At 31.6% G+C, this 15,378-nt stretch overlaps 1 protein-coding gene across 1 annotated transcript in view; it reads right to left on the bottom strand.

The window, feature by feature from the left end:
* krz (beta-arrestin protein kurtz) overlaps positions 1–15,378 on the bottom strand; it is a 50,125-nt gene that overhangs the window by 31,881 nt on the left and 2,866 nt on the right. The window contains exon 2 of the mRNA XM_067266192.1: positions 228–375. Coding sequence (XP_067122293.1) covers positions 228–268 — 41 coding nt within the window. The 5' untranslated portion in view covers positions 269–375. The remainder of the gene's footprint in view (positions 1–227; positions 376–15,378) is intronic.

Raw genomic sequence — 15,378 nt, 5'->3', positions numbered from 1 at the left:
AAATATTTTTAATACAGTGAAAGAAAAAAATCATCAAATAGAACTTTGTAAATCAAAAATATTTGCTTATTTCATGTCAAATGCTTTGAAGAATATGATAGATAACTTCAAAATTACTTTATTACAAAATTTTAAATAAATCATTTTATAGAAGTTTAAATTATGTTTATAGATTAAATTTTTCATTTAAATTGTTTATAATTTTTAACTTTACAAAAACTATTTACCTAGTACCAGGCCTCTTATTTCCATCTTCTGAACCTTCCATGACAAATTAATTAAGAGCATGCAGAATAAGCAGGCAGCCGACTATAAAATCTACCGATCAGTAACAGAGAGACAACTGATTGTAAATTGGGATCAGTAGTTACTTTTCTGAAATATCAAAAAGTAAACATTTATCATTATTTCGTAAACATTCGTCATTATTTTACAAAATTCATCATTATTTATTTAACATTATTTGAATTATTATAAAAATAAACATATTAGAAAAGTTAACATTTATTAAGTAAAGTAAAATCATTAAGTTAAAGTATAGCTATCTTACGTATACATATAACATTGAAAAAAATCATTTTTATTCACAAAAAGAACAGGTAGTCGAATGTATTTATAATAAACTATTATTAAATAAATGAAAATTAAAATAATAACATAAGTATCTTCGTCGTTTGTTGAAGTGATTAGTAATAGTGCTGTCCTGATAAGCAATACAGTCAAACCTGTTTTTATGCGGGGGATAGGGACCGCATTAAAAAAAAATCTCACGAAACTTCACGAATGGCTGTAAATAATAGTTTTCGCAACACAATTAAAAAAATAATTTTTTTATGCGGTCAACAGGGACTGCATAAAAAAAGTCTCACATAGAAAATAACTCAAAACCGTACGAAATAGAATTTATTGACAACAGATGTCAGCACTTGACTGCATCGTCTGGTCTATCGTCTGTTTTACATATTTTTGTCCAGGTGGTGTTTTGTTGACTTAAAAAGTAAATTATTTCATTTTTCGCATATTCATGCAATAATATTACTATAATAAGTGCATTTATGCTATAATAAGTTTATTTAGCTATAATAAATCAACGTGAGACACGACGAATCGCACGAGACTAGTCGCCAACTATACCGCACAAATTAAAAATTCGCATTAAAAAAATCGCACAAATAAAAATCGCACATAAAAAGAGCGCATAAAAACAGGTTTGACTGTATATCAAAGGGCGCGTTTTTTATGCAGCGAAAGTGTAGCGAAATGGCTAAATGGCCAACACAAGCAGTGTTGGCCATTTAGAAACGGGTTTCAGAAGATTAGCTGTAAAGCGCTTCTCGAGCACTGCATAAAAAAACGCGCCCGAACCAAAATCGATATATGTTTACAATATCGATATCTGACATTTTGGTATACTGCTATTCACTATTTGAAGGAATCTTGATAGTAAGTCCAACAGTAATATCAAAATTTTAATTAGGACATTCCTAACCAACAATAGTTCAATTTTATTTTGACTAATTAAACACAAAGTAAATCACCAAAATGTATTTCATTTGCATCTTGAATGTTTTCAATCTCTCGTCCATTTTTTTCTTTAACATACGTTCACGTAACCAAGCAGCAATTTGAACAGATTAAGTAAATCGCACTTTTAATCCAATAGGAAAATTTAATGCAAACAAATTAAACTAATTATATACTAATTCAGATTCAGGAATAAGAATTTAAACATATAAAATGAAAGTAATGATTAATTTTCTATTTATTTAAATTCCTATTCTTAAATACAATTATGGCTACATAATTACACTGTCTAGATCAGTGGTTCCCAACCGGTGTTCCGCGGAACACTGGTGTTCCGTAAGCATCTCCCAAGTGTTCCGCAGATTTAGTCGCAAATCGGAAAGTGTACAATCGTATTCGAGCCGCCGAGTATCAAAAAATTAAAATCATAAAATTTTCATAAACTTAAATATATATGTACGACTCGTACTTATGGAGTGTACTACTGTTTCGAATAAGATAAAGGCAATGATAAAAACTGAATGAAATATGTAAAAAACATCAGGCACAAGTTTCCCATTAAAGTTATTTAGGTATATTTTTTCCTGTCTTAGAATTGGTGTTAATAATATGAGTAGAGATTTTGAATTATAACTGCTCAATTCTAATAAAATAACTGATGACAAGCTTATGTATTTCATATTAACTTAACTAAGTGTTCCGCTAAAGAAAATTACTCACAAAAGTGTTCTGCATCCTAGAAAAGGTTGGGAACCACTGGTCTAGATAGATAGTTGATAGATCCAGGCTGCACCGAAAGGCATAGCCTGAGAAGGAAGGAAGGAAAGTAGGGGGAGAATACACTGTCTAGATATACAGACTGAGGTTGTAAGAGCCTTACAACAAGCTGTCTTTTTACTTACATTCAACACAGTCTTGTATACCAGATATATAGATGATTCTCTCATAATATGACACAGGAAACTTGATCTACAGAGCTTTTCATGTAAAATCAACAACCATTATGGCCTAACGTTCTGCCTTGAACAGGCAAAGCTAACATATAGCACTTTTTTTTACACATAGAGATCACTTTCCAAGACTGACAGATTTCCACTAAGATATACAGAAAACCTAGCCACAGCCTTCTCTTTATTCTGAAAAAATTCCACAACAACTGCCATTTTAAAGTTATGACCTTCCAAGCTTTTGTTAAATGAGCTTATACCTATTGTTCCTACAACATTGACAGAGAATGAATTAGATTACATTAAGAAGTAGGTGCGTGAGCATGAGTATTCGGGCAATATTGTGGCATGCTTAATACGTAAATGTTATGGCACATTAAATAACCTGAAGGTGACAAGTTGAGGATAATACAACAGTGCACTGAGATCCTTGCATCAACATATAGCTAAGACTATGAATCATCAATGTGTGTGTTGTAGAAGAAATCCATGGTTTATATGCTTCTTAGGAACGATAAACATCCAATCAACCTGCAGCATATACAGGTACTCCCTCACTTTATGACCTATCTGCTTAACGACCACTCGCACTTATGACCAATCGAGTTTTGACCTGCAATTCAAGGAATCCCCTTTATCAGCTTGAGTGTCGGTCAGTGGCAAATGGTGATAGGCGCACTAAGCGTACTATAATAGGCTTGCACGTACTATAATAGTCTTATAGTACTATAATAGGCAAATAGCATACTACAATAGTTTTTTTATGAATAAATTTGAAGTTTGTTGTATAATTTGTATAATTTTACAATGATCCTACATTCCCGGCACAAGCTCCTTGCTTATCGACCAATTTGCTTAACGACGTAGTCGCCTGAATGGAACTCAGTCGTAAAGTGAGGAGTACCTGTACTGGGATATACTGTGTTTCAGTCATAGACTACGGGTTCAACACTGACTGAGGAGCCACCTCCTGTTTCCTTGGAACCAAGATCAAACATGAGCTAACCATAAAAAAGGTAATCCAGTGACTGTCTATCAGCTTATGGAAGTTAACTTCCAAAGAACCAAGATATTGAGATGTATACATAATCTCATGACCTAAAATACATGGAGCAATTGGAAATTTACAAATTGGCTAAGACACTAATGCTATTTTGTGTACCTGAAGAATGTTTTACAAAATTCTGTAGGAGAAAATGGCGTGTCTTTCTTTTCTGTGTAGTCTGTTTACTGTACTTTAACATGTAACGTTATAGTAAATGTTATGTAAATCTTGGTTTTGTATACAATGAAGTAATTTTTTCTATGTAAACAGTATTCATTTCAATTCTGACCAATCATACTATATGTTCCATTTTTTGAACAGAAGTTCCAAATTCATTTAAGTACTGTACATATTGTTCATATAACTACCTGATGATTGTCATTACATACAACCAAAAATATTAGCCATATTAAACTTAAGTAAACTGTTGGAACTTAAATGTTTTGTTTCCTCGTGATTTTTCTTCCAGTTAATAGTTTCAATTTTCAAATATAATTTTATATTTTTAATAATTTTTCTTCTTTGATTCACTTACAATAAAAAATCTCAGTTACTTCCAATGCTATGATTCAGATTAAAGTTAACTAAAATACACTGCAAAAATATTATCATAATGTACTATGATTTATCAAATAAGAAAGAAAATATTTTTTTCTCATCACTACATTTCTGTGAAAAAAACCAACTATACTAAACAGAAAAAAACTAAAATGTCATAATTATTTATTTCATCTACAACAGGAAGTACTGATTGACAGTAATTTCCTTCCGCCTATGAATAATAAGCCCCTCAGCTAAAAACTAATAAAATACTAAAATACAAAAACAACACACACTCATTACCATAAAAATTAGTGCACCAAAAATGAGTTCTCATATTGCTACAAAACTTGGCATGCAGATAAATCACAAGCAGATATGGAAATGAATAGTATGATGGCTCATTGTGTAATACCAACAGAGGGTGTTAAACTGCACCCTCTGTTGGTATTACATAAGGGTGTTAAACTGGCATATAAAAAAAGTACACAAAGGCATCCTTTCTATTGTTTACCTGTCGCAGAGGGATGCTGTATCACTAGAGATGCCTTTATGTCACAATTGAAATGCATGTGAACAACTAACAAAGTTTGAGAGGGAAAAGATCATCTGGTTGAGAGATGCCAGATGGCCATCTCGCTGAATAGCCCACCATCTAGACCATTCTGACAACGTTAAGGTGGTGTTGGGACCAGTGGACGAGAGAGAGAGCTCGCATACATGGCACCCAGGCTCAGGATGCCCTCGGCAGACCACTAGTCCGAGAGGACTGCTGGTCATTCAACAAGCATGCACACAGCCAACTGTATTGTTGTCCACCATCCAGACATAAGTGGTGCCATCCGAGCCATTGTCCATTGTTTTGAGCATTTGTCCATTCAACTTCAAGGTGCCTGGATGAGGAATATTTGGTATCAACAGCCATTACATGTGCTGCCCATTGACACTATCCACTGTTGCTTCCATTTGGAGTGGTGTCAATCCCAATGGGAGTGAATAACAATGGAAAATAAACTGAGTCATCTACAGCAATGAATCCAGATTCAATTTGGGCACTGACGATGGTCATGTTCGTATCTGGAGGCCCCGTAAGGAACGCCTCAATCCTGCCTACACTTTGGAGCAGCACACAGCCCCCACAGCTGGGATGTCATCACATACAAGAAGTCACCTCTAGTAGTTATCCAAGGAAACATGACAGCCCAGCCATATGTTAGTGACATCCTGCAGCCACGTGTATTGACCCTGATGACAGGGTTCCCAAGAGCCATTTTCCTACAAGACAATGCTCAACTATGCACAGAAAGGTTGTCACAGGACTGCCTCTGCCACATTGCCACACTTCCCCGACTTGTCTGGTCCCGATTTGTCACCGATCGAACACGTCTGGGATCACCTGGGACGCCAAGTTGGACAGCCTGAGTTTGGCTGAACTAGAGGACCACTTACGGCAACTGTGGACAGATACCACCGGACACCATACAGCACCTGTATGCCTCCGTGCCTGGCCTTATCACATCATGTATTCACGCTAGGAGTGGTCCAACAGGGTACTAGAACCTCCTTTCATTTGTACTTTTTCCTGCAATAAATGATGTCTAAAATATGAATTTAAAATATTGGGTTGTTCGGAAAGTAATTTCGCTGTTTCCATAGAAAAATAAACGCAATATTCTTATAATAAATAAATATTTTATTGAATTATATATTGACCATTTTGGTCAAATACCTGTTGTCATTGTTTCTGGTAGTAGCATGATTTCACATTCATAAAAGTTTTGATCATTGTTTACAAAAACTGATCCAAGTGATTTTTGACATAGTCATTTCAAGTAAATGTCTTACAGTTAAAAAAAGTTTGTATAGACCGGAACAAATAATAATCTGAGTGAGCCCGATCTGGCGAATACAGTTGGTGTGATAGCACATCCCATCTAAGCTATAACAGTTTCTGACGAGTTACCAAACTTGTGTGAAATTTGGCATTATCATGGTAAAACACTACACTTTGTTTGTTGATCAATTCTGGCCTTTTCTGTTTGATGATATTACTCAATTTGTTTACTCGACGGCAGTATGCTTTCGAATCAATTGTTAAATTGTCTGGTAAAAGCTAAAAAAAAAATTCCTTTAAAATTCCACCATAGAGAGCATCTCCCTTTAATAACATGTGGAACCCACATATCGAGCTTTGAAACGAAACAAATTCGTTTTAAGTAATAATAAACAGTTCAATTTAACAGATATAATCTTGTAGTGATTTCACGTGTTGTTATACGGCAGATTGCTTCAATCGATACCTTTATTTTGTTTTCATTGGCTTCAAATGGCCATCCAGAATGTGGTGTATCTTCAATATTAAAATTGCCAGAACGCAATTTTGTAAACCAGTTTTGGCACTGTCTTTCTCTCAACACATCTTCTCCATACATGTACCACGATTTTTTTCTTGTTCGAGCAGCATTTTGAGTTTTTTAGTTATAAAAAAGCAAAATATGCTTTCGATTTTCCATATTTGATGGGTCACCGAAAAAAAAACAATTGTACAGAATCGAACAAAATTTCTTACAAATAAGCCTTAAAATGTCAACTGTCAAATTATATAACGAAAACGCGGTTTAAAATCAAATTGGATGGTAAAAATACATCTAATTCCTCTAGTAATAAAAAAACGAAATTACTTTCTGAACAACCCAATCGTTACCATAGAGATGCACATTCCACCAAATAAAAGACATTCATTAGTTGATAAAAGAACATACATAGGATATTTATATCATTACATTTTTGCTAAATTTTAAATTATATCCAAATATGCTTTAATATTTTTTTTTTAACTTCAAATACGAACATTTGATACTCTCATGGGGTTTGATGAAAACGGTTTTCATTGTGATATAAATAAAACTTAGCTTAGGCTATAATGGATTATAAAAGTAAAAAAAAAAATCTAAAATTTTACTAACCAATAGAGATCAATATTACAGTTAATTAATAATGATGATGATTGATAATTCTCATTCATTTTAAATAGTGACCACATGATTAAAATCTATTCTTGGATCATACAATATTCATCACATTTTAAAAATCTCCAAATTAAAAAAAAAAATGCTTCACTACCAATTCTACTTTTATAAATATTAAAATCACAATATAAAACATTCACGAACTACTTTTTTTATATTTAGAGTCAGTACAATTACAATGGCATGCTTCAGTACAATTTCTTATCGCTAAGCATCTCTTAGTTTCGAGTTCTTATCATTTTACAAATATTTACAAGTCGACGACAACGGGAATATAACATACGCGTGTTCTGAAAGTGAAATATGTTTTGTAGTAAACACATGGAACGGATTAATTACCTACTTAATTATAAAATTATTAATAGGAGGCATTAGTATTTGAAATATAGATAATTTAATTCACGTAACATTTTTCAGTTTAAATTTTTAAAGCATAAGATATTTTAATCTAGTCTGTTGAAATATATAATCAAGCTGAATGAAAAGACATATGCAAAAATTACGAGTTTAAATTCCAATCTGGATGATGATTTTTTTTCATCCGTATCAAAATTTAAATCTTAAGTATCTCACAAAAAACCGTACATTAAAATCGACAAAACGATTCGTAAAGAAGGATCGTTTTTAAACAAATTATAGAATTTCTACACCGGAGTACTTTAAAATTCACTTACTTCTATGCCTTTTATCTAGTCAAAATGCCCGAAGAAGAGCCGTAACGGTTCAGAAACGTTTGCAACTGCTTTATTGTTGGTTGGAAGACGCACACCAGTAAAAGACATAGAAGTGAGTGAATTTTAAGGATCGTTTTTGAAGTTGGACTTTCTTTTCTTTGTTTTTGAAATGTATGTTCCATTTCTTGTTCTTTTTTAGAATGTATTTATTTAATAAATATTCCTTCCCGGATTTGTAGTGTTTTTATTGGTTTACATCTTAATTAATATGAATTAATTTTTAATTTAAGAAACTGCAACATTTCTAAGTCACATTTACAAATTTACTAATTAATTAGTAGTAAACATTTAATAATTTCCAGAACAATTACTTTTTGACTCGTCGTAGACTGCATATCGTATTAAAACACTACACATATGCCACCTTATAAAATGCAGCCGTGTTTATTCAGTATGTATAATTCGGTACGTATAATTCGGTACGTATAATCGGACATGTTTATTCGGTACGTTCATAACCGAATAAAACACGGCTGCATTTTATAAGGTGGCATATGTGTAGTGTTTTAATTACTTTTTGTTTTAACTATCCAAGACATATCTTATAATTTAACAACATTAAGAATTTTTTTTTTTTACTTTTTGGAATACAGTATCACCAAAACACTAACAGAATTTCACTTTTTACATCCACGTCAAAATTTTTCCTTTACTTATCGTTTTATAATTTTTTCATTCATTTTAGCAATTATATTTTCCTAAAGGTTTTAATACTTCGTCATAAATTGAACCTTCTAAATCTGCATAAACATTTTCAGAAATCCAATTTTATTAATTAATATCAGCATATCTGAATGTAACATTTAATTTTAGTGGAATTTATGATTTATTATTTATAGCAGAACTCCAATTATCTGAATACCGATCAATCAAACTGAGTAGTCTTTCTCTTTCCACACAAAAAGTTCTCAACAAGTGTCCCAGGCTGTGGTCACTCCTATATCACCACGCCTGTAAACATAGGTAACTAAACAAAGTCGTCCACTCTTAGAAGCTTCTAAAAGAAATTAGAGATGCGCAACACACAAAGAAAGCAAGGAATATAAGAAGATACACCTTGCTGACAAGTAGTGTTGCCATCTTTACAAAATCGCTGACCCAAACGGCAGGTCAGGTTTGTTCGAACGAAAGTTCCCAATGCATGCACAATTTCATTTTACAATGCGAAGAATAACGTGCATGTCGTTTTAAATCAGTTACAGTTAGGGACTTGCATAGGAGTAACGTATGTAACCTAAATTAAGAAAGAAAGAACAGATAATTTAGCTCCATACAGTACAAGAAAAAAAAAAAAAAAAAAGGTCGAGAGGCAGATCACGTGTCATACGTCGGCGTAAACAGAGTAGCATGGCGGAATGGCGGATGAGTTTCAATGAGTGTGAGGTCTTTCGCTGTTCAAATGGTGTAAATTTATAAAAATATTTGCAAGAACTTTGTTTCATCGTAATTTCACAATTTCTACGAAATTCCCGGACAAAATTAATAGTTCAACCAGACAGTGAGTCAATTCCTGGACTGTCCGGGTGAAAACCGGATGAGTGGTAACACTACTGACAAGCGAGACATTTGCAGAATGATAACAAGAAGACCACGATGAAAAGAGATGCTTGAAAATCATAGAAGGAAAGAGTACTTTTGTGTTTTGTTTACAGATATTGTGGCAGTCATTTTTGGAAGTGCTCTTATGATATCTAAAAGGAAGTTTAAAATGCTGACAGCAGAATCAAAACTAAAGCTAATTAAACCATTTAAACAAAGTAGAAAGTGGAGTTTCTTTTAGCTAAAAGTTACAAGTATAATGTAAGAAAGGTAAAGATATCAGCCATAAAAGCCATCTTAGAATTGCTGCAAGATTTGACTCTGATGATGATCAAATAAAAGAAAAATTGACGAGAGATGCAAATGAAACAACAATTGACCATGCAGTTCATTTGTAGTTCCTTCAAAGAAGCAATGGAACCCCAATACTGGGCTCTTTGTGTGAAAACATACTACACATATATAGTCGCTTAAGGGCTCCTGACTTCAAACTTAGCAATGATGGCCCAAACTTCATCATGACAAAGAATAAGAAAACTCCACATTGAAGGAAAGTAGTCATCTGAAATAACACAACTGCCAACAAATTCAAGAAAAGTTCACGAAACTTAAAGAAAAGCAAGGAATGTTTGAAAGATGAGATCTACAATGTGGACAAAACAGAAATAAACTGGTCCAAACACTACTCTAAAAGTCACTGGTTTTACAACAGGAATTCACAACTTCTGGTTTTAAAATTAGCAAAGAGCAAATCACTGCATTAGTAGTTTGTGAAAAAGCCATTGGTACTCAAGAATTGTCATTGTTATTGATTGAAGTCTAAAAAACTTCATTGTTTTAAAAATGCTGCCTGCATATCTACTGTTTATACAAGACACAAAAAAATGCATGAATGAACGTCAATCTTTTTTGTGAATGATATACTAAATACTAAAAGGCATCACAAAAACTAAGAAAAATAATCAAAATTTTTGTGTTACTTGATAATGTACTATTTCATCCATCAGCTGTGTGTTAAAGTCAATTGACAATGAATTTGAGGTGATATATTTTCCACTAAACATAACAGTATTAGTTCAACGAATAGATCAATAAGAAAGTAAATAGAATGTACAGGAAACAAATTCTATATTTTTACCCTTGGAAGAAAATGACAAAGAAAGTGTTATTGTTTTTACTGAAAATTTACTAAAGGACTGCTGTTACATGTTAGCTGAAGCTTGAGTCATTGACAACAGACAATCTAAAGAAGGGTCAGAATATGCTCTGTTCAGATCTGTAGATACAGAAACTACTCAAAATGAAGTCAGTGAATTGATAACTTGTTTCTATTAAACTCTGGATGCTCACATCCAAAGATCAATGGTGATGACGACTAATATAAATGACCGACGACTGATGCAGATATTAATGTCTCGAGTCTCAATTGACAATGAAACTGTAGCATGTGAGAGTGAACTTAGTAAACATGTAAAAACAAAATGGACAATAAAAGCAAAGACAACATAAAGCAGGTCCAATGCATGTAATACATTTGCTCTGTTAGAAACAATGACACGGTATGATGAGCAATCAGTGGCTTCTACTCAACTGCTTTTCTTCAACGAGAAGAAATCTAGCAGAATTAGCAAACAGAGATCTAGCAGAAAAGAAGTGAAGTTCTACCTTTGTGTCAAGTAAAATAAGCAATTGTTTCTTTCGATAAAGAATTGTTCTACAACTTTTGTTTGCAATTTTTATTTCATTAGCTTGACAATGCATTCGTGTAAACTTTTTTCCTAGCACTTACAGTTTGGAGTTTGGTTATCTAAATTTTTGTTTATCCAAACCACTTCTAGCCCCAATTAGTTCCGATAATCAGAATTTTACTGTATTTATATAAAAAGATGTTTGACGTCTGTTAAAAAATTTCAATTATGTTCAAATTTAAATTTTTTTAAAAAGGAAATTCGTGTATTATTTCAGACACACTCATAAGAAAAGTTTCCATTGTTTCAGAACCACTTTTTTAAAGAAAAATTTCGAAATTTTAATGGATGTCTATAAGTGTGTTTAGTATCATCATAGAATAAGAATGGTTTACGAATGATTTTCTTGCTATTGGAAAAGTTACATTTTGTAAATTGTTTAAGGATAAAAATTTTCTTTTAAATGAATATTACTGATTAAAACTGAAGTAAAGGTTCCAATTTGATTCTGCTATAAATCTGTAGTTTTAAAGATGATTATTACTTAAAACTAACACTATTGAAATTACTAGCTTATGACTTTCTTATTATATATTATAAGTCGTATTGTTAAGCAATGCTTTCTTAAATCCACAAGAGAAGTTGAAAATAATTGTACATATTTTAAACTCAGGACTAAATCAATTAAGCTTGGAACAAAGGTAGTTGAAACAGTACGGTATTTAGATGCTGTGAGTTTGAAATATAAAGTCAGAAATACATAATCAAATAGCTATCAACGGGCCATTTGGTGTGTAATACAGCTATGGATTATCTGGGTTGTTTGAATATATTCATTTATATGCAAAAGTAATTGTTTATTATACCAAATTGGATTTGTGGTCACATATTCGTGTCCAATTCTTTCTATTTTATTCTATTGAGTACTATTATTACATATTATCTACTTATATGTGTATAATTAAATATGGAAATGTTAAACATTTCAAATATCTTTTGGAATTTTCTTATATTGATAAAAATTGTATTCATGACTAATATCTTTGTAATATATAGGCTAATCAATTATAAAATTTATTACAAAAATTTATCCCCATCCAATAAAGCCCATTTTTACATTCCAAGGGTTTTCTATGTAAAAACGTTTTAATAAAATATGGAATTGTGTAAGTTCTATTATCGTAAAGTTCTCCATTTATCCCTTCTTTGTCTGTTGTTTTAATAGCAACCATTCAAGCTCCTTGATGTATTTCTCTTTAAATTTGATCCTGAAACATTCTAGATCTTTATCAACTGACATTGAACTAAATTTGAAAGATTTCCTTTCTAATTTTGAAAATTTAAACTTAAAATATTTATTTTGAACGAATGTCTTAAGTTCTAAAATGATGCATTAAAACTGCTTCTTTTTTCATTACACGGACGAATTTCACGTTATCAAAACGTCAAGAAGTAAACTAAAAAAAAAATGAAAGATTTGTTTGGATAATAAGACGTTCAGATATTCTAATTCTATGATTATTCAATGATCAGTTAACGCAAAAAATGCAATAATGAATCAGATTATCCTTCTTTCGTCACACACACACACACAAAAAAAAAAAGACTACACATGTTCTAGTTATCAGATAACTAGATGCAATTCCTGGTATTCTACTAAAACAAAAAAATCTTTCAATTTAATATCAGATTAATTAGATTGAAGCTGTTTAAAATATCAAGTTTCTGTTTATTAGATTGCAATGTAATTTGTTATAATGTAATACAGACCGACTTAAAAATAATATATATATATATTTGGGTAAATATAATAATCTCTTTCAATCCTGGTTTTTCAATATATATAAAAAAAATACTAGACTTTGCAGACTTCATAAATTTTATTTTTTAGATTAGTTATAATATATTTCACAATATTACATGTCGGATGGTATTATCAATGACGTCTATTAAAATTCACTCTCATTTCATGGTAATAAATAAACTAAAAATGAAAATTTCTGACTATTTAAGTCATTGTAATGTTAATTTAAATACTTTTATATAAAATAAATATATAAAAAATCCAAGTTACCATTCAATAATAAGACAATTTACTCGTATTATCAAGACTGAATAAAAACAAAATATTAATGTTGAATTTTTTAATTTACGAGCATCGTGTGTAAAGTGTTACAAACTTAATCAACAAAGACACTCTTTTTGTTTTAATTCTTTGTTTTCTAAGGAGCTTTGTTAAAATCATACTGCTCCTCATCCTCTTTTATGGGGGAGAAAACTTCAAATGGAATCCTAGAGAAAAAGTATATATTTTAGGATCCCGTGAAAAAAAAAAACTTCCATCTAAAGCATTTTGTATAACGTACTTATTAAAAGTCACGGACAGTTAAAGCCTTGAATTGATTCAAACCATTGACCAGATGTAACTAGCAAAAATGCAATAATTACACTATTTTATCTGTGTTTATTTTATTAAATGTCCAACTTGTTGACCGTACATTGCTAAATGTTTACTCTGTTCCAATCATTTATTTATTCTATTTCTAAACATTAATTTTTTTGGTTTTGTTTTGTATTTATCTATTGTCTTTTCAACACTAAATCTGCATATTTCAATAGTCATTGTAGCAGAGAGTTTGCATATTCTTGGACTCATTTTCTATGTAGTAGCTGGTAGGAACATCACTTTTTCCTTCACATACTCCCACAGAAAGTTGTCAAGAGGTGTGTGATTCGGATGAATAAGAGGGCTATTGAATGAGTCCTCTTCAACCTATCTGCCTGTTGCCGAATTCCCGGTTTAAAGGCATACCCGTAGTCACGACGAAATGTGGTAAAGCAGCAGCTTGCTAAAACCGCATTTCTCTTCCCAAATTCGGTTGTAGATCTTTCACAGTCATTTGCACAATTGAAAGGGGAAGAACTGAACAATTTGACTCAATTCAAATCTTAAACTGTCCATAATTTTTAATAGTATACTATTAAAAACAATCTTTAACTGAAACTTTCTCGCTTTTTCTACAGATTTCAAAACACTACATAGTTCTGATGCCCCTTGTCTCCAAATAATATATCACAGGGGAAAAAAACCTGTTATTTGATACGCTTTGATAGGCAACTTTTTGGTTTGGAAATGCTCAAAAATTTTTCCAAAGTAAATTAATTGCTTCTTTGATTTATGCCACTTTGGCTTGTAAAAGATTTAATTAGAACACTGTGCTTTCAGATAGCAGAGGAACCTATGTACAACGTACAAGATATGTCAAGATAATTTAACCAAATGTTTTTTTACATAGTTTCAGTTTTGTGAATTTTTATTACATAAAAGAACTACGCACGATAATATCATTACATATATATTAAGTGTTAATACATGTTGGTATTATGCATAATTATATATAGCAAAACCCAAATCTTTATAAAAGAGACAAAATATTAAATTTAAAAATAATTTTAGGAAATGTTTCTAAGTATCAGGTAGGATAGAGCATTGTTTCTCAACCAGGAGCCACAGAACATTTCAAGAGAGCGACAGACCAAAAATCAACTTTCGGGGAGCCGGAGCAAACTCTATGGAGGGGCCACAGTCAAAATAAAATATTAAAATTATATGTAAATGATCAAACTTAAATAAGTAAATTAATAGAAAAAAGGTATGTAAATTAACAAAATCATGTTTAAATAAAATACAAAAGTAAATTTGATAAGTAAACTTTGAACCTAAAATGTTTGCTATCAGACAATATACGCACATTTGTTTCTTGTAAACAAAGATATGAGAACGTTGAATCTTACATGTGTACCCAAAGCATGTCATTTTCATTTTTTATCAAGCAATGTTTAATGTTTAAACGCGAATGTAGATATATAGAGTGCATATACTGTAAAATTTCAATTTAGCACCACCATTTGTTCACCCCAGAAACTGGCATAAAATCTAGTGTGAGCTAAAGTTAAGTATTTTAAAAAGTAACGGTTAATGTTACCTATGGTTCCAAGATGGCAGCACTTCCGGTAATCTCCAATCTGGGTGCCTCGAGGTAATAGCGGTAGAGGGAGCTATAGTGTATTTGACTGACATAATACGTAATGACGTTTAACGGGATGGAAAGAAAAATATTAAGCTCAAAAGGGGCCAAAGATTAAAAAAAAAAAAAAAAACAAACACTGAAAAAACATTTGGTATACAGCATTGAATTTCAGAATTTTAAATTAAAAGTTCCTAAATTCTATTAAAAATACTTTAGCTGATTGATAATGGCTTCATTTTCTTGTTTGTTTAAATGTTATTTCAAATAAGTATATTTCTAATTATGATGAACTTATTATCAT

Source organism: Centruroides vittatus, unplaced genomic scaffold (assembly GCF_030686945.1).
Source record: "Centruroides vittatus isolate TY-2023 unplaced genomic scaffold, ASM3068694v2 contig_2682, whole genome shotgun sequence".
Taxonomy (NCBI): Eukaryota; Metazoa; Arthropoda; class Arachnida; order Scorpiones; family Buthidae; genus Centruroides; species Centruroides vittatus.
The sequence above is the reverse complement of the archived record's forward strand: the minus strand, read 5'-3'. Positions and strand labels throughout refer to the sequence as shown.